The following is a 26,018-nucleotide window of genomic DNA, read 5'->3' on the forward strand; positions in this document are numbered from 1 at the left end:
TTTTTATGTGACATGATTTCAATTAACTCTTTGAAACCTTAGAGCTTCTGCATATGGTTATTAATTGTAGCTGAAGGATGAAGAAATGCAACCAGCCATGGAATAGGCAAGTGGTTCTCATTTTCAGGGATGTTTCCAGAAGCTTCAGTTCCCTGCCTAGTGTATTTGTTTCAATTAATACCTAGATAATTTTGCATCTGTAATGGAGCAACTTTACTTCACCTTACAGAGGGCTTACGGAAACGTGTGGGTAAACCTCCTGCTGGGAGGAAGGGTGCTCACCTGATTTTCTTAAAGAAAATGCCAGCATCGTGGCTCTGCTTATGGTGGATGCATCTGATTTCTTTGCCATCCCTTTCTTGGTTCACCCGTAAAAAGTGCCTTACACTCAAACTCAACAATCCAAAACCATAAAACATATTTAAGCAAAATAAGTAAAGCACCTTGGAGTTCTTGAATAAAGAAAAGACTTTGCAGATGACCGAAGCACCAAAGGTTAATTTAGGGGGAGGAAGACGGACAGCATATATCTGTAATGCGGGAAATGCAGGCTGAAGTGATTACTCAACCTCTTGTGATATTGCAAGGACAGATAGGACAGCAAGAAATTAGTTCTGTGTACATTTCTGTAGACTTGCCAAAACATTTTTGCCTTGGCTACTTGGCACTAAGGCAGTATGAAGGTTTTTGGTCTGGACTTGGCCGCTGTTTTTCCTTTTTTTGCCTGGAAGGCACTGTCCACAGGCAAGTAGGGAGGTTTGCAAAGGACTGGGATGCTCTTGCATCTTTCTTCAGCAGCACACCAAGGCTGTCACTCATCCTGTGGTGGGAGTGGAAAGGAAGAAAGGTTTCTAAAATTTGACATGGGGAAGAGTTGAGAGTATTTCCAAGCAGCATTTTTTCTTTCTTTTGCATTCTCTATTATGTGTTGAACTTCACCACAGTGTCTGGCCGAGCAGGCAAATTTGTCTCCTCTGGGTGCCTGGTTGTGAAGGTTGTGTAGCTGCAGCTTTACACTGTGTTCGTTCCAGAGCCCAGGAAAAATGTATCTGTGCTGTCCCTTTTAACGAACACTATAGGATGCCAGTTGCTGTTGACAAGTATGTGGTGCAATGCCCCGTGGATTTCAGTAATCCGTGCTTGCCTTTATCCACAGAGTTACGTCGTTTTGCCATAAAAGCAGAAGAAGCAATAAATGTTAGTTTGTATAGAGTTAATGTAATTTAATATGGATTCCATACGTTTTACTACACCCTGTTCTTAAAGCGTGTATGTACAGCTACTCTAGCAAGGGCCTTTAAGACAGGTTGCATGAATAAAATTATTTGTGTGCTTTTACCTCTCCAGGATCAGGCTCCAGGTGTTGAACTTATATATGCTTACGTCGTTTATTGTTTCTGTTGTACAGTTGACTATAAGAATTTTTGATAGGGGTTACTTACACTCAGTTATAGTGCTCAGAATAATTTATGTTCCTATAACTACTTTGAGCAGGGGAATAGAGAGAAAGAAATAGGTTCCTTGCATTCTTGCTTGGATTTATGCTTTTTGACTGTTCCAAATTATCTGCTATGCTCTGCAGCCTGTAACAATCACCTGCTGCCCTTCTTGTGGGAATGTGCAATGCAGTTCTGCTAGGTCTTTCTTGACTCCTGGGAAGCTAAAAACAGCTTGCCCATCCACGTGTAAATGTTACACACCGTGAATTGCCCGGGGGCAAGTGAATCCCTTTTTTGCATCTGTTTCTGTGAAAGGTTTGATGTTCCAGGTTATTTATATCCTGCAGTTATTGCCAAATATATGATGTAATTTCCTAACTTGTGGCCTCATGACTACTTGCTGATGTTATTCCATTTCACAAATAGCATGAATGAAATACAAACTTCATACACCTAAAAGAAAACTTGTCTCGTCTGCCTCTCCCACCTGTTGTGTCTCTGTACCCACAGACGATGCTGCTGCCACTGCTGGCGCGAGGGATCATGTCACCAACTGCTCCTCCAAGGACAGTTCTCGCATGCATCAGGCTGTTAGAAGCATAAAATGCCTTTTCTCTGTTCTGCTCGTATAAACGTCAGAGGTGCAGCGTTCAGATTCATCCCAAGACACCGATGCACGTCATTTCATCCATCTGCATATTTATTTCTTTTTGTCCAATGGCCTCGCTTTCCTTGAATCAGGGGCAGGGCAATTTGAAATCCGGTGCCCTTGTAAAAACAATAATTTTATGGTTTATAGCTGCCTGGCGTGTGCACAGTAGGCTAAGCTGATTGGTAACACCAGGGTTTCCCGTGAAGCTGGTGGGATTGACAGCCACAGCTTGATGATGAAGACAGATGGAAATCTGCTGTGTCTGCAGGCGGTCATGCCCAGCAGGTTTTAAGGCTGCAGCTATGTGAACACCACGCACAGCGAAGTCATGGCCCCAAACCCCTGGTCCCTGGAACCAGTGGGATACGAGGGAATGAAAACAGCTTGTTTTTGCCTGTTATTGTTAGGTTTCTTGGGAGGGAGGGCTAATGCAAAGATGCTGTTATTAAGATAAGAGGCAATTGGTGTGGCAATCGCATCGAGGTGTGAAGTCTGGGTACATTTCTCTTTAGTTTCTGGCTTTCCTAAACAGCTTCAACCTGCTTTCCCAGTAAAAAGCAAGCACACATCTAGTTCACCTCTTGTTGACTGCATGGCTGAGTGTGTACATGAAAAATCTGTTGTCGCTCAATGCTGTTTGTCCGGGATGACCATCACCTCCTTCCATGAGATGGGCTGGGGCTGGTGGCTGCAGGGGTTTGACAGTGCTTGGTGGTGGATCACAGTTCTCTCCTGAGGTGTTGGAAATGCCCTAAGTTTTCCTGTATCCCAGGCAAGTGTTCCTGCTTATCCTGACAATCACCAGGATAGCCTGGTGCTGTTTTCTCCAAAATCAAGCCCATATTTCTGTCCAGCACAACACATGTTTCTACCATTTTTAGATTGTTTTAAGGTAATACAGGACGCACGGTGAGTGAATGTGAACCATACAAAAAGGTTATGGTGGCAGTATTGTGCACAGTATCTCAGTATTGAAAAAATACTTCTTGGAGTGCTTTGATTTTAATCAATAGGAATATTTTCCCTTATCCCTGTTTTTCTTTTAAGATAGATACCTGTAAGTGACACTGCGTTCCAGCCATGAACAGGAAAATTTTGATTCATACCCATCATTCATCTGCAAGAGCATTTTAAAAAGATACATTTTTCTCATTTTCATTTCCTTTACATTCCACATATTTTGTTAAAATTTTGCTTTCCACCAGTTTTAAATCAAAGCATGGACTATGTCAGTAGGAAAATGCATGTTTAATTTCTTTATATTTGCCTGCTTTTCGACAACATATGGGTACAGTCAACAGCCATCCCTAAATTCTGGTAGCCTGCTCTAGCCTCCAATCATCACCTAATTTTAGGTTTGCAGGCTGAGCCTTCTTACCTTTCTACTCCTATCTACATAAGTTGTCTGCAGAAGTAGCTGAGAATAAAATCCTGCTGTTGTTTTTAGTTTTGATCTTCATCCAAAAAACGATTGTCAGGAGAAAGGAAGAAAAATAGGAGGCAGCTGATAAACTGTTTCCTTATAAGCCAACAAAATTCATTCTGTGATAGTAGAGCAGAAACAAGTCCCTGGGAGGGTGTAAATATGGTCATGGCTCAGGCTTTGCAGATGCACACAAGAAAGCCATGCCCTGCAGGAAGGCATGTAGGGGAAAGATCCTTAAGGTTGCCTTAGACTGCAGGGATTTTTCCAGCTACAACTCTGGGCCACGATCCAGGGAGATGAAGAGCTCCCTCCATGTGGCAGCCTGTACCTCACAAACTTGAAGACAAAGCCTCTTTGGACTCTACAAGAAGTAAATAGGAGGAAGGCACTGAATTTGCATTTAATGTATAAGATGCATATAGCTAAGTTGAATGTACGAGCTGAGCTCAGCTTGCTGTGAATGAATTGATCCCTTATTACAAAATACTTGGAAGAGAAATTGCTCACATAGCACTGATAGGCCTTTGGAAGATGAGCAAGAGAGAACTGATACTCTTGGCAATTTTAAGGAATGCTGTGTGTTCCCGAAACCTCGGGGAAATAATTTGTGCCACTGGGGTCATAAAACTCATGGGATACTTCAACGGTGAACCGCTGCTGTGTTTGGTTATCTGGATTGAGCAATGGTTTTGAGCAGTAGATGCAGCTCCAAAAGGAAGCTTGCCCAGCCCTGAAGGTGGCCAATTTACATCTGTCTAACCTAGGGCTCTGTCCTCGTGCCTGCTAGTCCTCGCCTTTCAGTACAGTGCCCATTCATTCCTCAGACTTCCAAACACACTGCTCGTTTGTGTGTGTGGTGTAAGGAGTTTGCTACAGGGTGTGTTCTGTAACTTCCCTCTCCGCTCCCATGGCCATCCATGGTTTTAGAAAGGGTGAGCATAAAAAATAAATAAACGATGCTGTGTGTTATAGCATTAAGGAATGAATGAGTAACTCATAGCCACTGAGTTTTGACTGCATGAGGATTAATCTGATAACCAAGTTCTGGAAAATAATCCATTGCAGATCACTGAATAAAACCAGAGACTGGTGGGAACTAGCCCATTGTGTGGCAGCATGTGGGAGGAAAATAAAAACAGATATGGAATATTTAAAAATGGGCCATTCAATATACCAGAGATCTGATGCAGCCAATAGGAGCACACTTAGCATTGCTAAAAATGGATACTCTTTTAATACAAAAAACACTGCACACAATACCAGTCAAATCTATTTCAGACGTCATGAGCTGGGATACAGATGAATTGATCAAGGGAATGAGATTTGGTGGTTGCCTAGGGACTGGTGAGCATGACCTACTTCGCTTCGAAGAGCCATATGCTGGTTTATATGGGTAACTTGCTGATCTGATGTTTCAGAAGGGTGAAACTTCATCACTCCGGGGAAAATTTTAGATCAAAGTTGATTGAGAAGAAAAAAGTAGAAATATGTAAATTAAATTGGGATTTTGTTTAGAAGCACTTGCAAAGTATCACTGCATTCATCCCCCTCAATAACTGAAAAATCGACAGGGGAAGGTAAATATAAAAGAATTAAAACCAAGATTGATGGTAGATTTTAAATGGAGCAGAATGATGCTAGTGAAGAGGGAGACCCAGTATCAGGTAAAGACTAAAGTGGCTAGAATTGATGAAAAAACAACTACTAGTTATTAAATACTTCCCTTTGTAATAAATACTTCATTTTTCTCTTTGGAGAGGAGCAGGATAACGTAGTTGTATCACGTGAAGCTGAGGCAGTACTTTGAAGTCAATATTAATGAGGATATGATAAAATTTGTCTTAGTAGAACTGCATTGAGAATTAACCAGTCTGGTCAGCCGCACTGAGGAATCCTGAGAGTTGGATCCAAAAGTACGGTAAGACTCTTGTCCTCCTAGTAGTTTCAAAAATCATGGAAAGTGGGAACAAACCCAAGCCATTGAAAAAGTGCTAACCACTGAAAAATGGTGACTGGGATAGTCCATGTAATTGTAGTGCAGTTAGTTTGATGCCAACATGGGACAAAATAACAAGAATTTTTAAGATGAACGTCATTGATAAAGACTAAAACAAACAAACAAGCTCCAAAGGTAGAAATATAGTTATTTAAGTCAGCATAATCTTCTGTTAAAAAGAATTTTGCTGAATGTTTTTTTCTTTGAGATTTTAGTTTTGTTTGATAAAGGTCAGTAGATAGATCATAAGCTTTAATTTTTGCAAGGTATTTTGCTTCATAACTCCTGGTCTTTAGATTTTTAGGAAAAAAAAATAGCATGTATCGTTAGAGTGATATTTAAATTGCTGGGTTAAAAAAAGTCTGAAAGCTGTAGGGGATTTCCTTCAATAGGGATCTTTTTTGGCGGGATACCAGAGATTTGGAAACAGTCTTATTCAGCATTTTCACAAAGTTTAGAGTAAAGTTGCTGTTCACTAGTGCCATAAAGAATGCTATCATTTTAAGTAACAATAGCACTGCAAGTTCAGTTCGTGTAGCAAGTTGGGTCCCTGTTAGCATGAAACATTCTAATGCCAAATCTGTAATAGGAAGTTCGGAAACGGATATTTAAGGTGGAATACAATTCCATATTAATAGTAAAGGTAATTAGCCACTGTGACAAACCAAAAGGAGACAACCCAAGAAATTCCCTGCCTCTTGCCTAACTTAGGTCAAGACTGCAGTGTTGCTCAGGCAGTCTTGCTTTTAGGTGAACGCACATTACTGGGGTTGCTGGGGGAAGAATCCCATGCTATGGCACACAGGGCGACCTAGTGGCTCTTCCCAGCCTTAAGCTTCACAAAACCATGATTTTTTTTTTTTTTTTTTTTTGCATAGTACCAGAGGAGGAGAGGAGTGGAAAAGGCAGATGAGGTAGATGAGGTAGAGGGTCAGGACTGAACCAAAGCTTGCAAGGGGAATGAAAAGCTTGAATATGTATTTTCCAGGGTGAGACAGGAAACTTAAATTGCATTTATCCATTGGGAAGGCAGTGAAAAAGTGAGAATGGGAGAAGCAGCAAAAAGCAGTGTAAATCTCTCAGAACCCTCAACTGCTTTCCTCCATCCCCTATTTTGATTTCCAGTTCATGAGCAAAGATTTTCTATGAAATCCCATTTCTCTTCCTTTTAAAGTCATTGGAACAGCCCAATGACCAGCAGCCAGAGCTGCAGAATGCCTCTTCATGCCACGCCATAGGTCCTGTTGTGTTGCCAATACCTGTGTCAGAATTAAAGCCTGGACAGGTTGGGGATGGCACGGATTTGCCTGTCTTGCTAAAGCAAAGCGAGCATTGGGTGAGGAATGCTGAGATATTTGACAGTTCAGGTATGTCGGCTTCCAGACTCTCAGACAGAAGCTAACTTGCAGTGATTTGTTGTTGCCAAAAATAGAATCATCCACAGACCAGCAAGCTGCTCCTGATGGGATGTAATTAGAAAGGTCACAAGTCTGTGAGCTTGTCTGGATCATGTGTGTTCACTGCCTCAGTATCGGAGACTTGTCTATAATTTCCTCTCTGGGTGAAGATCTTTAGGTTCTGTAAGGGCATTTGTATTGAACAAGTGGACATCACATAAATACTGTATACGACTCAGCTGTCATATGTTGACTTTGATATTGAGGAGGCTTATAACTTAATGGAGTGTGAAGAGATGCTTATCTAGCTCATTTTGCTCATGCTGGAAGATTAGCTCCTCTATACTGAGCATGCATACATGTCACCGCTAGGATTCTTGCTTTCTTTTCCTGAACACTTTATCCTACAATAAGAGTGGAGCAAATGCTGCTCAGGAGTAAGTGTATAAATATAATACCATACTACAGGACTGCACTGACTTGGGACAAGGCCTGAATTCACCACAGAATTTCAGTGCTGCTTATACTGGAAGCAACAGAAGTGGTTATTTGATTTATACCACTGACTTAAACCCATGATTAGCCCACTGAACATTAAAACACGTTTCATTGCCCTGGGAGAATTAGTGGGTAAGCAAATAGCCACAGGGTCTTCTATTAAAGCGTATCACAGTTTTTTTTATTTGGCAAGTTTTTAGCTCTGATCATGGTTGGTAGTGCTGCTTGGAAGATATTGGAATATCTTGTGAAGGGGGAGGGTTATAAAAATTCAGCAATGAAATCTTAAATATGTGAGTCTAATTGTGTTTTAATTTCAATTTTTGTGAAGGGGAATATATGTTCATAAGCTATTAAATATCAGATCACAATCAGCAAGGTTTCTCTTTACTTCAACTAAAGCAAGTTATGCTGGGCTGAGCAGGAGTCTTGGGCTGAAATTGTCCCAGTGGTATGGAGGAGTTTGAGCTTTTGGCAAGGACGTAGGTGTGAAGCAGCGTGAAACCAGCGGGCTTGGCCCAGGGAATGAGAGGTGAAGTGTTTGCTATTGGTCAGCCAAACAGGTAAGGTGTAATTCAGACCTCCGAGACCTTTCACAGGTCCAACCTCGATGCTCTTGTTCAGCTTCTTGAAAACTTTAAAATCTTTGGCACACCCCTCCTTCTAAATAAGGACATAACTTGTAGGCTTCAAGCAAGCTCTTCTTCCTTGTGACAATGCTTCCTTGTGACAATCTAAAGGAAGAGAAGAACGTATAGGTTTCTAACAGGGTGGCAATGGGTGGCTTAAGTCATAAATTGAGCAGGTGTAGGCAGTGAAGGTGCAAATGCACCTGAGAACATCACAGTTTTACAAAGTCTTGCCCCTCAAAATGGGTGAAGCTATTGTAGGTTACCAGTGCTATGTTGTCCACAACTACACCACATGTTCTACACATAAGCATCATTTTGAGAGTACAGTCATCTTAATGTAGTTTGCATATGTGTCTCTTACTCTGCACGTTGTATCTGTGTTTTATATTTATGTAAAGGCACCTATGTAAATGTGTATATTTCATTGTAGGTGCTTTTTTTTTTTTTTTTTTTTGCCATTTCTGCTCTACCTCTGCAGCTTCGTAGAATACTTGTCCTAATTTCAGTTGCTCACTTTTGTGAAAAATAGTAAGGAAAAAAAGAAAATCTCTTAAAATAACAAGCAGTATTTAAAACTTTTATTCTGGGTAGAACATTTCACTTTATCAGTACGCATAGTCTTGATATCAACTTTAAGTGGGCTCAGCTCTTTCACCGCTCCAAAGATAGACTTCTTGTTATGGGACCTTCTGCAGTTGCCCTTGCTGACATCAGGTGGGTTGTCAAAATGTATGGCTTTTCTGTCTCTCATCTCTTAGTAATTCTTTCCTAACTTTTTTTTTTTTTATCTGGGTTCAAACAAATCACGCCAGCTATTACACTGCATCCAGCCCATCTGCATGGCAGCTACCATTTTGCTGTTAAGAGATACCTTTTCCTTTCCCTTCTGTTTCTGCAGTTAATTGATGGTAGAAGTTCCTGTTGGGCCTTTTGAAAAGTAGAAAAGGTCAGATGTGTGTGCAGAATACTTCAAAATTTTAAGGAAAAACAACAACAACAAAAATGAGTCTATGACATTGTTCAGTTGAAGAGATGTATTGTTCGTAAGCATTTCCCTCACTGCAGTGCAAGTCCCACGCATAACAGGGGGCACAAGGGCAGCACTGTTTGCTAGTCATGGCACAAATCACTGTCCTGAAACATTCAGCACCCTGGAGCAATGCAGAGGCAATTGCAGGATTGCAGGCGAATTGCTCCTTGCAAGCAATTCAACTGCTGCTCATGAGAAACAGAACTGCAGTAGCAGTTTGACTTTTATATAAATGAAGCATGGTCAGAAGACATTTCTGGTCAGGCTTTGAGTCCTGAAGATTTCACACTTCCACGCTGCACTGTGTGGATGCCAAAATACTGATCTTGAATGCTAGCACGAAATTCCCGGAGGGCTGGTGCTCAAGTGCTGGATGGAAGTTATGAGAGTTGTACAGATGGTCGCAAGGTGGTTTTTAAGTCGCTTTTTGGAGTGTGAGAGCTGGCAGCAAAATTATTTTGGAATGCTGTCTGGAAGAAAGATGTGATATAAAACAGATTTCTCTTTGCTGTTACAAGTTAGTACAATATTAATCTAATTTAATTAGTATTATATAAAAAGAGATTGTTTTGTGCTTCCTCATTTCTTTTTATGAGCCTCTGGAACACCACAAGGCATAACAGTGTGTTTAGAGATGAGCTTCATTCATATGCTTCATAGCGAAGAGAAGGCACTTACGGGACCGACTGCCTCGCTGCTGTGAACGGTACAATTTCACTGAAATTATGGCCACTTAAATGTTGTTAAATGTGATCAAAATGCTGGTCTGGCAAACCTTTGTTCACCTTGGGCCTGATCCAAAGACCAGTCAGGGAACTGGAAACACTTCTTCCAGTCAGTGTTCTGGATCAAACCCTTTATGAAAATAGTTTTCTTATCTCAATTGTTATGGCTTCACGTGGCCTCTAAATGGCTGGGAGCTGATATCCATAGATGAAACATGATTTAGCAATGTACCCCACAAGAACTGGAATGTGGAACATTTTAAAGCTTTCTTAATGCTTAAATAATGATCATTTAAGAGCTCAAGTAAGTGAGATTCAGAGCCTTGCAAGGGCTCGGCATCAGGAGCATTTTCTGTGGAAGAAAATCTAAATCGAGATTTATGTCCCAAGGTGTTGTCCAAATCATGTGCTGTAGCTTGCTTCTCTTTCTGGTAATACTCTTTGACACACTGTCAGCAACACGGAGTATGTTTTTCCCTTCCTCACCCTCTATGTGTCAACACATTTACAGCTGTGATTAAGAATTCTCTGTTTTAAGTTTCATACATTTTTGGATTATATTACACTGAAATAAGCCAGTCTTCATCTGATAGTGCTAAGCTGCACGTACATCCCATTGCTTTTTCTTAATAAAAGTGCTTTGAGAATGAGCCATGTGTGAAATAATAATGCCATACGTGTGCATATACCTATGGAAAAGGTTGATGAGAAAGCTGAAGATGAGTGTAGCTGAGCTGAGTTTACTCCTACAGCATGCTGGAGAATGCCATAAATGTGTTCACAAATTCTTTCAATTCTGGAGTGAAGCCGGAGGGTCTGTAACGGTGACAAGTGAAGATTTACTGCCATCTACTGTGCAGCTGGGCACTGGTTATGCATAACACATTGAAAAAAAAAAAAAAAAGTATATGTTGTTTTGGAGGGGGGTACTGGTTAGGACTTAAGTTTTTATCCCAACAGCATGCGGGGTTTTCAAGTTCTGCTTCCGTGATGGTGCAGGGCAGCAGTGCGTTAGACAGGGCAGTCTGCATCCTCCAGCACTGAGTTGGAGCTGCTGATGCTCTGGGTTTCCGTAAGGGTACGGTCCTCCACGTGCTAGAAGAACCCATGGCTGTTGGTAATGGATCTGATTATTATTTTCTTCATAAGGTAGGTAACTATCTTAAAAAGCCTTCTGTGGACGTTACCTTTTACCAGATTTTTTTATAGCCCTTTTCCCAGAAGTAGGGATACCTTAAATTTTCTGTTTAAGATAAATGGTAAAACACAGTAGGGGAAAAATGAGGTGTTTCAATGCCATCCTAGGGAGGTGAAGCCTTGAAAGTAGGTTCCTATCAGCTACTGCCCTCCTACGTGTAACTAGGAGCCTTTTGAACTTATCTCATGCACTTTTTGCCATGATATGTGACTTGTTACTGCAACACAAACCTCTACTTAGTACAAAACTGACCAGGCTTCTGAGAACTTTTATCTCCAGCTGAGGCTGCAGGTTCTTTCACACGGGTCAGGAACCAGCCCTTCCAACTGCTGAATTCCTGCACTACTCCCAAGTCAGCTGCCTTCCTCCTCACACCTTCCCCTTATACCTTCCCCTTATTCCTGCTTTACTCTGTGCTCAGCTTCCTGGCTTTTTCCTTCCTTTTGCCAGATGAGTCCCTGTAAAGCTGCGGTAAATTCTAATAGCAGTAACGCTGATTATAGCAGGAAGGAACACAAATACATCCCTTGTGTTAAAGAGGATTTCTTTTTCACTCTTCCAAGACATTGTTACAGAGAAGTGAAATCTGTGAAATCTTTTTTTTTTTCTTTTTTTTTTTTTTTTCCCCCCCCAGAATTAGAAAAGGCATTTCTCTCCTCTTACCCCTTCAATCATCTTGTATAATCATGGATCTTGCAGTTCACTGTGGTTAGAGAACATTTCCACAGGGATAAAATGTCCGTGTCCTAGCTGAAGCTGTGCCCATCTTTCGTAGTGTTGTATGATGTGGTTGTGCTATTTGTAGTCTGGAGAAAAGCACGTTATAAAAGCATATATAAAGCATGTTAACGAAAATCCCACTACTTCTACAAAACAGATCCTGGGAGACTAATGAAGTATTCAGGTCGTGGTGAATGATGGTGTGTGAAAAGACGGATTTTCTGGCTCTGTGTTAGGAGTTCTGTTCAGCTTTATCATTGTTAAGGCTTTCAGCTGTGGCATTAGGGTTTAGGGGGAAACTATAGAGTAACTATTACATTATTAAAATATTTTGCACCTAATCTGTCAAAAGAACGATTTGGGATGCCAGCAGTAAATAAGTTCTTAAGGTAATAGTGGGGCTCTTGTGCTTTCAGGTTATACATGAACAAGACATACCAGAAATAGTTGTTCTAGGATATGGAATAATTTTTGCTGGACTACTCCTAGTGCTTCTCCAAAGTGATGGATACTTCTAATGGCATTTGGGTTTTCACATTCAAAAGAATGGTGTGAAACACAATCATTTGGGAGGGGGGTCTTACAGCACAAGAGCCTTTCTGCTCCTCTTGTCTCCCTTGCTGTGTGCCCTGCTGCCATCATACCTGCGAGTCCCCCAGGGCATATTGGGTGTCGTAGCATCCAGATGTACAAGTGGGACGAGGATTCTTCCCTCGGTGGAATTTGGCTTTTTGGCAGGCAGTATAGGCAGACAGGTGTGGGCAACTTTGGAGCTGGCTTTAGGTCCGCTACTTGATAGGGCTGCTAATGAGCTGTTTTATGCTTCCTTGCTGTAGTGGATGATGTTGTAATTCCGAGGATGGGCTCGGGTTTCCTTTTGGGAGTATTGTCCGCAGCTCCTCAAGAGATCTCTGCGCAGGATCTTTCATGGAGCTGTAGTTAAAATCTTTTCTGATGCTCACATATAGTTATTCTTTTAATAAATTGGAGTGCCCACCCAGATGCTGGTATGCTCGAGCATAATGCGCTGAATTATTTTCTTCATGCCTGATGGGAAGGAATTCCACAGCATAATCGACTGCACAGGATGCCGGTGCAAATGGTGAAATGCCCTTTTAGAGTCAGAGACACAGCACGTGAGGGGCTGCAATGAGCCTGTCTGAGGTTTACCAGATCCTGCAGCTTGGGAGGTGTGGGAGATCTCTGACGGCACACGGTACCTGTAGCTGAAAACAAGCAAGGGGAGCAAAGTAAGCACCCTCCTTGGGTCTTCAGCAGTCTATAGTGACCTTGTCCTACAGTTTATTTTGAGCATATACTTAAGAAGTCAATTAAAATGAGGAAATCTTTCTCTGTGTACATGTATTTTAAATGTATCTTAATCAGAAATCAGAAATACACCTGAATTAGTTCCATGTAATTCTCAAAGAATCATGACAGCTTTAGTTGGTTTTAGTCTATCACTGTGCACTCGTTCATGTGCAAATCTTGGACTAAATTTGGTACTGTAAATGCACTGAGCCTCCTGTGTGAGCATCGGTGGCGTCTCCTCAGATCTCAGATCTGTTACAGCAAATTCCCAGCAGAGGCTGAGCCTGTGCTGCTGAGATCAATAAGTATTTCATCTTTGGCCAAGACAAGTGGTAGGGCAAGAATTCAGCCTGCAGGGCTTTCTGTATTTACTTTCATTTTCTAGTTGAAAGCCATGACGAAACATATTGGACATTAACTTTTAACTGAAATGCAGCTTTAGAAATAAATCCTAGATTTAGCACATTAGGCCTAGAGAAACCTTTATAACCATTTTTTTCTTACTTTTGTTAACCTTTTTTTACTCTTATATTCATTGACATTTTAAAAGGAGACATACTGCTGATTTCAAGGCAATAAAATGAGTTTTGTTTGCAACTCTTTACAGGGTTCCTCAGGTGTCTGCTGTGGATTTGTTCAAAACAGCTTTTTGTACACTTAAGAGCTTCCTATGTGCTCTTTTAAAGCAAGTAATCATGTTCAGATGGTATCATTCCTGCATGAGATTGTCTGCATTGCCTGGAAGCTGTAATCAAATTCTCTTGCAGTTACAAGCTGAGGCCACCAGTATGTAAAGGTGAGCACACGGGAGGAGCTTGACTTCATGCGCATCCTTCTCTTGATATATGCTACAATTTTGAAATGATGTCTGAAATATCTTTGAGTATCTCGGAGTGGTTCCCCACAGCTCTACTTCTCCGTTCATGATTACTTGGCCATTTGCTTTCTGACACTGGGGAGAAGGGAAATATTAGTTGAGGGGATTTGAGATGGAGGGAAAAGGGTCCTTGAATTTCAATGCACTCGTACTTGTGAGGAGCGGGTGGAATCCAAAGCTGATAAGGTGAGGAAGAAAAGAGTGTTGCCAGTGCTGTGAAGGGTCTGAAGGTGAGGACTGAGATCATATCCTTCACACCTTGAGAAATACTCAACTATTAGAAGAGCGGGGACATATGTGCTTCAACTCTGTTGTGGGTTGAAGGGGTTGGGACCAAAAAAGTGGTGTGAAGGGATGGGTGTCCCATTGATTGAGATAGGTGATGTGCGTTAAGTTCTAGCTGATGCTAGAAGGAAAAGGCTGTGGATACAGAAGTAGCAAAATGTGACAGCCAGATGCGAAAGGAGAGGATGCGTAAGGATGGCAAGGTAGAGAAGAGGGCAGACAGATGGGAGGAAGACCAAAATCAAGGGAAGGCCCAAAAGATGCCTTGTCAGAGAAGGGAGATAGATGGTCAGAAGTATGAGAAACTACCAGGAGGCCAGGGGAGATGCAGCAGCATTTTGTCTTCTCTGTATATTTATTGAAACTATTTTAATTTCAGTTTGGGAATACATACATTGACCTGATATCATTCTACCTGTTTTCATAGAATCATAGAATGCCTTGGGTTGGAAGGGACCTTAAAGATCATCGAGTTCCAACCCCCTGCTGTGGGCAGGGATGCCAACCACCGGATCAGGTTGCCTAGGGCCTCATGAGTCAATTCGTCTGTCCTTACCTTGGCAGAGAGGAAGATGGAGAGAATGCAGGAATGGTTTTATTTATTTTTTATTTTTTATTTTTATTTTTGTTTGGCTTTAATAGTTTGAGAAAGTTTTATTGCACAGGGTGACCATAAGTCTCCTACTGGGTTTGTAATATTCTGAAGTTGGACATCCCCATCTAGTGGTTGTTCAATCCCCATTCACGTAGTAATTGTCTGCGGAGAAAGATGCCTTGCGTGCACAGCCAGCAGAAACCAGTCGTGGCTCTGTTGTCTTGGTGTTTTCTTTGTGGATATCTTACACTGCTCTGCATACAGAACAAAATATTTACAAAACTTTTCTAAAAGGAAAATCAGAATTTTTTTAGCTGTAATTTTTTTTTTTAATTCCTATTACAGAAATTTGCAATTTTTTACTTTGTAATTTTGTATTACAAAAATTTGTAATTTTTCACACTTTCTATGTGGAAAGTAAATTGCTGCTATATTGAAGGGACTTACTTTAACATTGCTTCTGACACATCAAATGCCCATGAAAATGCTTTTCATCATGACCTTTTCATCGAGAGCAGACTGAGAAAGTAAAGCAGGATCCGTTTGTTTGTTAGCAACAAAGGGACAAAAAGAATAGGTTACCACACAGTACAGTGCTTTGTGAATTAAGTTATTACATTAAAGTAAAAAATCAGCAGGGCCTTGTAGCATACGTAATAATGCAGCATCATATTTCTACCGCTCTCTGTGACCTTTTGGAGAAAAACCGAATTTGTTGTTTTCCTTGCTGCAGTCCTGCTCCCTGCAGGTTTCAGCACAACTCTTGGTTTTTGGCCCACGCTGCTGATGGAGCTGGTGTTTGGCTGAATCAGGAGTGGTTTAAGGCCGGTTTTGGGAGTTTGTGCTGGTGGGTGCAACCCTGGTACCCTCCCCAGCTCCAGCAGAAATAGTGCCCATGCAGTCAGGGCTGTCTCGACCAAAGGCAGGGAGATGTTTTTAGGGCTACTTGGGACTGGAAAGGGAAATGAGAAGGGCAACACCCTTGTTACACAAACCGGTGAGCCTGTGCCAGGCTGGATGTGACAAACCCAGCTCCTTCCTTGCACCGTGCTTTCTCCGCCACGGGTGTGTTACACGTGGTGTCCCCCGGGCACTGGGACGTGGCTAAAGACGGCTCCAGCACATGCTGGGAGGCTGGGTCCCGGCACGGAGCCACTGTGCTGGGAGGACACGGGGTGCCCTGGGCTCGGGGTCCCACCTCTGCAGGAAGCGCCTCCTTTTCCTTCCTCCTGCTGTTGTAAGCACTCCCGGTGGGAACTCTTGGCTTGGTGATAAAGTCCTTGGAAGCAGAGCTAGTGTTTTCAGCCTCTAAGTAATTAATTTACCTCTAACCAACTTGTGCAGAAAGGTAATTGCGTCCATGTGACAGAGCTACATCACAGGCACTAATCCTGGGCAGAGAAAGCTCTCATGTGGATTTGACTGCATAGATGGAGACAAATTTTTGTATTTCTCGGTCTTTGTCTTAACTCCTTTCCTTCTGTTCTTGAGGACCCTTTTGATTTCTCTACACAGATACATTTTCAGAGGCTGCAAGATAACCTGTTTGATCCCTCTCCCTCACTAATCCTCCTGAGGGCCAGCCAGCATTTGCTGTTGGCCAGATAACGCTGAGCTGAGCCAGGCATACAGCCTCCCGGCAGTTTTGGGGTGGCATTAGCCCCCCAGCTTCCCATATGCAGTACTGGGGCCTGTCACCACACCTGCAAATAAACGTGTTCCTGCTGGGCAAACAGAGCGCTCTGGTTCTCCATCTGAAAATCCTGCTTGGTTCTTGAATGTCAGGAAGAAAATTGCCTGTTGGCAGCTCCCAGGGAGGAGGAGAAGGCTGCTGCTCAGCACTGGACATCCCCAACAGCACGTGGCTGTGCCCAGCCTGCAGCAGCAAGCAGCTGCACCCAGCTGGTCGCTCGCCTGTATTTCTTGTTCGAGGTGCTGGAGCAAATATTCAGGTGGAATACTGAGAACTTCCCACTTTTCCATCTTCCTCAAATGACTATTTTAATGTTTCATATATATTCATTTTTCATAAGGTCTTTTTAGTGGAAGTGCCCTGCCCAGGCACTTTCTGTTCCCAAAGCAGAGGCAGAACTGGTTCCACAGTAATAACAAGCATCTGCTTTTTTTTTTTTCCTTTTCTTTTCTGTTCTTTTTTTTTTTTTTTTCTTCCAGCTGTTGGTAACCAAAAAGCCATTGGGTGGCAGTATCCGCCAGTGAGCATCTCTATTAATTTCTGAGCTAAATGATAAGAAAGATTTGAAATGATAAGTTTAAGTGTCTTTATATGGAAAGATGAATCAGTTTGTATTTGAAGAGGCTTTCTTTAAGGCCAGACGTATGTTCTCTCTCTCTCTCTCTCTCTCTCTCTATATATATATATTTAGATAAAGACGCCAGTAACAAAGCAATCAGCTTTTGGGAAGGTAGTTATTACCACTGCAGTTAGTAATGAAACAACTGAGTTTTTTTGAAGGGCTTGTCAGTAAGGAGTCAGCTGGTGGCATTGTTTTGATGTTAAATGAGTTATTATGATTCTCAGAGCATAGACCCGACCTTCTGTTTTTAAGCAGTGACTTTTGGATAAATTTCTTTAAAAGCAGAAGTCTTCATTTGTCGTCTCAAGGGTTTCTTTTATTTTCAAAGCCCCTGTGAGTGGAGTACAAAACTGACTAAATGCTAAGGATAAAAGAAACTGCTGTGCAGGAGCTGTGTGCATTGCGCTGTGAGCCTTTAGCTCGTGCTTGCACAGGCTTGAGCTCGCTGTTCCTGAGCTCTGCACGCACATCAGAGCCACAGCATCTGAGCTTCACATCACGACTTTGTATTCACTTTGCTTTTGTTCTTTTATTTAGCTAATATAGCGCTCATTTCTGTGTACAGCTTTATGACTGAAAATAGTACTTGTGATGACCAACAGTTTAATTCTCCATCTAGAGGCAGCAGACTTTAAGAATCACTATATTTGCAATGATGTAAAAGTTTCCAAATTGGCTAGGAGTGGCCCCTCCAGGCTCTATTTCTAGCTACGTTTGTATTTTCTGTAATGGTTATTTTTGTGGTGGTGTATCATGTCAGCTCAATTATAGATATTTTCACAGATCCGCTGTTCTCTACGTTCATGGTAACTCTCAGCACTCTCGTTCTATGTTCAGACTGGCAAGATCATGAAAACCACAGGCAAATTTTGACTTGTTCCTAATATCCTTTACTTCCCAAACCCCATCCAGACAGGAACATTTTGTGTGGTACCAAAAAAAGCTGCACGATCATGTTGTTCCTGTCTTGCTTTCAGGCGCACCAGATAATGCCACTTGTTTAAGCTTAGTCACGTCTGGGGGAATGTCAGAAGTCTGCATCACATGAGCTGCTGCTCAGATTTCCCAGCCTGTATCAGCATGTTTTCCTGGGCAGAAGCAGGGTAGGGATGTTATTAAAATGGCTCATCTTATGTGTTAGTATGGATATGTAAGCCTTAGCCTTATTCTTGTGATTTTCATGCAGCATTTTGCCTTTATATTCTGCAGCTTTATGTGATTTTTTTTTAAATTTTATTTTCATTTTTTATTTTTTTTTCCTTAAGGTAGGCCTTTCAGGAGGAAGAACACACATTCTAACCGGTCATCCTGCTTGCATTCTAGCTGGTGTTTTCACTTTCTGCTCAGCCTCAGACTTACCACCTCTGAGCAGCTTTGAGCCTGCCTTTGGCTTCATTTCCACGACCTCATTCCTCTCGCTGTGTGGTCTGTTTGTAGACCTGGTGCTCTTTGTCCTCTTCCCTCCTTGGATCAGGAGGGCTGTCAGCATGTCCTCGCGCATGCCCCAGGCCAGCAGCTTCCCCAGCGGGGTGGTGCTGTGTCCAGGACAAGGGAAGCACCCATTATGGTCTGGTTTTGTTCCCTACTGCCTCTCTGGTGCCTGTGATAAACGCACCACATACAGAACTCGAGATGCTCCAGGCTGGGCAGGTGTTTGAGCCTTTCCTTTCCAGCATTGCTTTCTGAAGTTCAGGAGCCACAGCACTCCCCCCACCAGCTGTGCAAAGCCTGGAGAGAATGGGAAACGAGGAGCCACAAAGGCCGGCAGCACGCAGGCGCTGGGCCATCGTTCACTTCGCAACAGGTTTTTATCCAGGACTCTCACTGCATCTGACTGCTCTGCCCCAGGGGAAGGTGCTGGCCCCGTTCCCAGATCCTGGTTCAAGTCAGAAGTTGGTTGGCATTGCCTCCTAAGACCCGAAGCGTGTGCTGTGCCCGTCCCGTGCCCCTGGTCCCCCCCCCCGGCCTCGGTGCGTACGGAGCTGGCGGCCCCGCGCGTGCCCTTGTAGGGAAGGGTGACACTATCTTGTTGACATCAGCTAATCCAGCCAGGCATGTGGAGGGGCAGCAGAATGTGATGCTCACATGTAGGGTGGCAGATGGCACTCGGGACTGGCTGTCTCCATCGCGCCCGCCGACACGGACATGCAAGACAGGAAAAGACCTTTTTAGTGTAGCTCTGCACGCCCTACAGAGCTACCGAAGGGCTGGGCTCTGGTAATCTCGTGTGCTCTCGTGCTCATCCCTAGAGGATTGTTTCCCTGTGTGATAATGAACCATTGCACTCGCCATGGGCTGCAGTACAAAAAGCTGTAGCAATGAGAGGAAAGAAGGAAAAAGAACATGAAGGAAAAAGAGCATAAAAGCAGGTAACTATCCTCTGCCTGCACATGGGAGCAAGCCCTTAGAAGTGCAGGATGACGCAGATATCTCATCCAATTACACTTAGGGGGTGCCTCGACCCTCACAAAACTGGATTTTACAGCTCTGAGGCCAGAGAGCAGTGGCTGACCCTGGCAGCAGCAACACGCTGCAGCCTGGATAGTTTTTATCAGCAGTTATCTGATGTTGCCAGTCTCTGAAGCTTTCCTCTTTGCAGACGTTCAAGCAACTAACTTAAAAATAAGTTAGCAATTCTGATACAGGCCTGTTTTACTATCTACCCAACAGCAGTCGCACCCATAAACATAGAAGACCATGACAAGGTTTGTTTGGTTTCTTGGTCATTTTGAAAAGTATTTCTGAATTTCGGGTGGCTTTGCTTGTGGTCCTTCAAAAATGTTGATGTCCAAGCACCCAAAAATTTTGGAGTCGCAGTACTTCAGTGGGGTATTTTCAGTCCTTAGTAGATAAGATGAGAAGACAGACCTTCAGTGTTCCTGTCTGTCTCAAGCTGTGCATGAAGCCTGTTTCCAGTCCTGTTAAGGAAGCTGGTTTGCTGTCCTGACCAAATCGGGCTCTGATGCTAGCTGCAATAAAAAGATCGTAGCTGGGTTGTCTTTTTAATCACCTTTTTCAAATATTGCTATATGGAGAAGAGTAGGGGCTTAAGAGGAGTGTGAGTGGTAAAAGCAAAAAAATGTATATGTGAAATTTTCTGCATGAAATACGAAGACTGTTTCTTTATGTATTCTTCCTTGAGGGAAAACAATACTACTCCGTTAATATTTAATTTTAAAAATTGGGATGGATTTAACAAGCTCATTTAGAAGAACTTACTCGGTTGTTAGAAATTCTTACAGGGGATCCAACCGCAGTTCTGTTTGCCAGCACCCCATTCCTTGGGCTGTGACAGAAAGCAGGGCTACAAAGCGCGATTGTGTGGAGTCCAGAGAGAAGCTGCCTCCTACCCCACCTGGAGGTGGTGATTTATGCCAGGAGGTTTGCAGGCTCGTGCTCCATCCAGGCTTCAGGATGGGTTGTTTGTTCAGTAATCCTCTCTGAGTGGGGATGCTCCCATATCTGGAGTTCTCTGTACAATATTTTTTTGAATTCTGCTGTTTAAATATTCAAATCGATCCGTCACAACCCTGCTTGGCTTGCATCAATGCATCTGACTTTTCAGAATGTTTTCCAAATGACGTACTGATGGGTTTGTGTAACGTTAATACTGCGATCCAGAAACTCCATAGACAAGGGCAGAATTTGATTCTTCCATGTATGTGTGCTCAATTTAAAAAAAAAAAAAAAAAAAAAGAGAGAGAGATTTTTAAATGCATTAAGATATCAGAGTCCAGAGATTATGCTAAGGAATTTATATGAAGAGGTTGACCTCTGAATTAGAAAGCTGTGCCAAAAACAACCCCTTAAGTAGAGTGTTAGAGAGCAAAATTTCCTGAAAAGCTGTACTGCAGTGCTTACAGCTCTCCATCAGATGTATTATTGCCTTTGACTTGATGGTTTCTCACTATGTGTGCCATCTGCTCAGCTAGAATTTGTTCTCAGCTGCATTACTTCATTCTTGCTTTTTTTTTTTTTTCATGACACAAATGGTCTGAATGATTGTATTTATTTATTTTTCATACCTCCACCAATATTCAAGGCAGTCAGTGAGCCTTTCTAAGTCTCCCCAGTGCCTGGAAGGATGCTGTCACCTTACCAGAGGGCGTTGGGCAGGTGGGAGCCTGTGTGTGTGCCCACACTGCGGGCATCCAGGCCAGCACGTTGTTCTATCCGAGAACAATGGAGAGGCTCCCAGCTGAAACGTAACCAGCTGAGGGACTTCACAGTCTCACATTTCTCTCTCAATGGGATTTACTTCCACAAGTAACGTTTATTTTTGGTTGCTTTTAGTTAAGGTAGCAAAGGGACTGGAAGGGTGCGTTAAAATGCATATTACCTAATTTATTCTGGTCTTTCTTTTTCCCCTAAAGAAAGACCAGAATAAATTTATAGTTTTTTTTTTTTTTTTTTTTTATAATTATTTCTTTTTTTTAATTCTTTTTCTCCCACCTCAGCAGATAGAGGGGGCAAAGGCACGCCACAGGAATGAGATTTGCCCGATTGCCTGGAACATTGTTGGTCTGGGGCAAGTTCTTTCCCTGGGTGTGAAGCGAAACACAAGTACCCGATGACAGACGGAAATGCAGGTTGGGGAGAACTAACAGAGAGGAGAGAGTGAATCTTCTCCCTCTCTGGAGAGATCAGAGAGCGTGCAGCCTGCATGCTAGGCAGCGTTTTCTGAAATCAAGTTGCCCACGTTACTCGCCTTGCTCCCCTTTGTTGTTTGCTGCCCTGGCTGGGTGGAAAACACGCAGGCCCTCCTGCTGACCCGGGCAGAGCCTGGTGCCGAGCCATATGCGGGCAGTGCAAGGATTAGCTCCGCGCCCGGCCAGAAAGGTCTCGCCGCCGTTCCCAGGCTGAGCTTGCCATATGTGTTTCACGTGGCTGTCCTGAGGTTTGCGTGAAATGGAGAGTTCAGCTTCGAGTGCGAGTTGGTTTGTGTTTCCTCATTCTGTTTAATGTAACACAGATGCAGAGGACAGCGTGAGGGCGCCTGTTGCGAAGGGGAGATGCAGCAGGCTTTAGAAAAGCCCCACAGGTTTTGCTAATTCCTTCTCCTTCCCTCGAATTTTCCGCTGCTTCCTGATGGGAGTCGCATGTGGGAAGGAACACCCTTGGACCACCTGTTAAGTGCCTTCCCCCTTTCAGTCACAGGCTTTGTCGTCTCTTAAAGACATGGCTTTTTCGTTTGGAGAAGGGCCAGAGACTCATACAGCAGTTTTCTCCTTTGGAGAGGTGGGGAGAGCGCTCTGACGTGGCACCTGAAGGAGGAAGGAAGGACAGAAAGGAAATTAGAAAGCCTGGACGGAGACCCCTGAGGGCTCCCCTTTGTCCCGTCATGTGAAGTATTCAGAGTATATCCAAGTGTGAAGTACTGCAGTGGTTCCTTCTGTAGGACCATGTCACGTACACAAAGCCCCTGCTATTGTTAAATATTCCCAAGACTAATGCTATTAATTGCTCCAAGCTGGTTTAATAAGCTTTTTCCGTGTCCCAGGTTAGTTGAGTGGCCTGCTAAACAGCTGTAAAGAGAAGGCCTGACTGTCTACAGGGGTACGCACCTCTAGCTTCTTAATTAAGTGTGTGCTGTGGTGTGTTATAAGCACAGGCAGAACAATAGTGCTTTTTGTATCCAATCTTTGCATTTTCTGTTAGTCCTTGAATAACGTGAAATACGGGAAAGGTCAATAATTTTGACATCTGGAAGTCAACAATGAGATATTTAGGTTTAGGAAGGTGCAAAACTCGTTCTTGAAAAGCTTTTGGTTTAACGTGTCAGGGACGGCAGCGGGGAGGGACCGGCTGAGCCCAGCCCCGCAGGAAGGCTGTGAGGTCCGGCGCTGCCTCTCGCCCGGCTTTGATCGCAACGGAGCGTGTGGCACAGGTCAGCCTTCGTGTGTGCTGGGGGCAGCGGATTAGCACTCGGCCATGAATTTCCTTTACCGAGTTTCTGCTGGCTGTTTCCGAGAAGGCAGGTAGCTGATTTTAGCAATAACATTATCCCAAAGACCAGCACTGCCTTTCCTCAAAGCCTCCGCTGCCCTTGGGAGGCAGCAAGTCTCCTCACAAATTGCTCAGGGGTTAAAACACAAAGTATTGAGTGTGCATTTTTAGAAATTGCAATTTCTTGTTAAAACTTTATCTGGATAACGCTCATTGCTTTCCGGAGCAAGGGCTTGTGCTGTAGCAGCCAGTCCCTCTCACTGTTCGTTAGCGTAGCTCATTTTTTCCGCAGTTCGCCTAATTAGACTGTGACCCTCTCCCCAGTAGGATCCCATGGCTTTACACTGTGCTGAAGCAGGATTTTGGTGCTGAAATGTGGAGAGACCGAGACCATATGGCATAAACATCAACTGATATTGTTTGCCATCCACACTTGCTGCGTGTAATGCAACAAGAATGGTTCCCGGCAGCCACGTGACCGCCTTCCAGTCCTCCATTTGGGCTGGGTTGGCTTTCCCTTTTCCTTTTTTTTTTTTTTTTTTTCTTCATTCCTAAAGTTGTGACTTTCTGGAAGGAAGCTTGTAACTAGACGGCGCGCAGGGAGCAGGTAGAATGTCAATGGGATGTTATCGGGAGGCATGTGCGTAACGCGGACATCGGCTCCCGGCCCCGCTTCCTCCGCACCCGCGCGCTGCCGCCCGCAGCCTTACATGTCGCAGAAAGGTAAGATGTACGCTAATTTGCCAAGCCGAGCGTGGGCTCGTGGTCACCTTTAAAACTCACTTTTAAAGCACGGCGCCTTCCGTAACAAAGCGAAACAGGCAGGCGTACGTAGCTCTGGCTGCGACGGCTAACTTTGATTTCAAATTAATGATTTGATCTGTTTCGTGCAGTAGCTCGTACTGCTTAGCTTTTCGTAACACGCTTTTATCCTTTAAAAGACATTCCATGCTGAATTGGATCCTATTGATTTTCCATGGTTAACCACCCTGTAATAAGCCTCAAAGTCACTGCGAGTAGACAAAAAGCAGAATTGCGTTAATGTCATTTACAACCAGCGGGCAGAAGTTATTTCCAAAAGTTAAAGGAAGTCAAAATACCAAAATATCCCAAAGATGGTTGAATTTGGGAATGTGTTCATTAGCTTGCGGACAGAGATCCTTGGATTAGAAAGAAGAGAGAAAGAACCAGAGCTATATTGTTAATGGCGTTATTATTATTTTTTTAATTGCTACATCATACATCAAGACAGCTTTTATTTTCAAAAAATAAAAGCTTGGAGATGAATAAGATAATTTTAATGAAAAGCAGCACATTTATTTATTTATTTACTTATATATTTAGCGAGTAGCGATCGCAACTTTCTTGGGCATCTTTTCAGACTGGAAATAAAACTGAGTCCAAGCCCCTGAGTGTTATGAGATTAAAAGATACATCAGTAAGCATGAGGTGTAACACCTCATGTGCAGGCCAGCAGAATGAATTAAAACCTGTTTTACCTTAGTCATACAGGCTGATTAGTCACACAGACTGCAGCTACCGAGCAGAGCACATGCAGTAAAGTAAAAATAGACAAAACCAGCCCGCAAGAACTAATGGGAATAACGCCCTGCTTAACCAAAGAGCAGAGGCTGTCCGTTTGTATTGACAGTTTTGTCAGCAGAGCTGGGCAAATGACCAGCTGAGGTTAGTGGACGGGTTAATATCTTCACACTTTTCCTTTCCTCACAACTGCCACATGCGGTGCTCTGGAACCTGATATTTTTCATCAAAAACTGATTCCTATTTTCCGTCCGAGTCTACTAATCAATTTTACCGTGCAGCGCTCGAAGCACATTGACTGTCAGTTACTCCTAATTAATGCTGAAGGCAGACAAAAAGGGAGAATACAATAACTGACGTTATTTAATATAAGATGCCTACCCCAATTTTGCTTCCTTTGTGGAAAGCTCTTTTGGTCCTCGTTCAAGATTTAAGCACTGTTTTATGTTTTGTTTCAGAGGGTTGATTGAATGGCAGTTTATTATTCAAGACAACAAATTAAACTTCTCAAAGCCAGAGAGTTCCAGCACTTCTGGCACGGGCTGTTTTCTGCCAGAAGGAACACACTCAGGTCTGATTCATACCAACTGTTGCTTTTTAATGGAAGAAAAGTAAATAAAGATTCACATTAAAAGATTCACATTAAAATTTCTTTAGCACAGAAATTTGGACGCGTTAAAGAAAAGGCAAACAACGTTCAGTGCAAAGCAGATAATGAGAGCTTGCAGGCCAAACTGTGCTGCGTGTTACTTGCGTGTAACAGTACGAACGTTAGGGCCTAGTATTGCAGTCTGATTTCAAAGAGCTCATGAAAAGAGGGCATTCTTTGATGTTTTGTTTAAATTGAACATAACCAAGGGGGGACACAGAAGCATTGCTCTGGCTGCACCGAAATCAGGAAGGGCTTTGCAGCTCGCTTCGGTAACAGCTGAGTTAGGTCTGTGTGTGTCAGTGTGTTTCCTAAGGTTGGTGTATATATATACTCTATATGTGTCAGTAATGAGTGCGGGTGTGTAAACAATAGGAATTTCTAACATACGTGTTTTAAAAACTGTAAACTGGGAAACTATAAAATAGGCCTGAGTTTATACCCGAGTGATACTTATTTTAGGAAACCCACAGAGGTTCTGCTTTTCTATTCAGAATTTTGAATAATAAATAACTGAGAACCCCTCTTATTCCTTTAGATTTCCTCCTTTAAGTAGGAAAGGAAATATCAGTGGTAAAGTAAATCATGTTGGCCGCTTCAGATGAGAGTTCTTGCAGCGTTCCTCCTTGGGCACCCTGGTGCTGCGGTGCTCAGTGCCACGCAGCATTCAGACAGCTTCTGGAGGAGGAGGTGACACTAGAATAATTACAAAGTGATTGTAGTGCTCTGGTGCGACTTTTAGTTGCAGGCTGTTGCTTTTCGGCTGGCCTAGGGTGCAATCAGGA

General features: G+C 43.0%; 1 protein-coding gene across 7 annotated transcripts in view; it reads left to right on the forward strand.

Moving 5' to 3' along the window:
* Positions 1-26,018, forward strand: part of RBM20 (RNA binding motif protein 20) — a 104,138-nt gene that overhangs the window by 41,114 nt on the left and 37,006 nt on the right. Inside the window, exon 1 of one of the 7 annotated variants that reach the window (XM_068688509.1) lies at positions 10,820-10,944. The exons of 5 other annotated variants lie outside the window; for them this stretch is intronic. In XM_068688509.1, coding sequence (XP_068544610.1) covers positions 10,916-10,944 — 29 coding nt within the window. In that variant the 5' untranslated portion in view covers positions 10,820-10,915. Of the gene's footprint in view, positions 1-10,819; positions 10,945-19,424; positions 19,466-26,018 lie in introns of those variants that run through there. One more of the 7 variants, XM_068688510.1, reaches the window with a different exon arrangement.

Source organism: Anas acuta, chromosome 7 (genome assembly GCF_963932015.1).
Source record: "Anas acuta chromosome 7, bAnaAcu1.1, whole genome shotgun sequence".
Classification (NCBI taxonomy): Eukaryota; Metazoa; Chordata; class Aves; order Anseriformes; family Anatidae; genus Anas; species Anas acuta.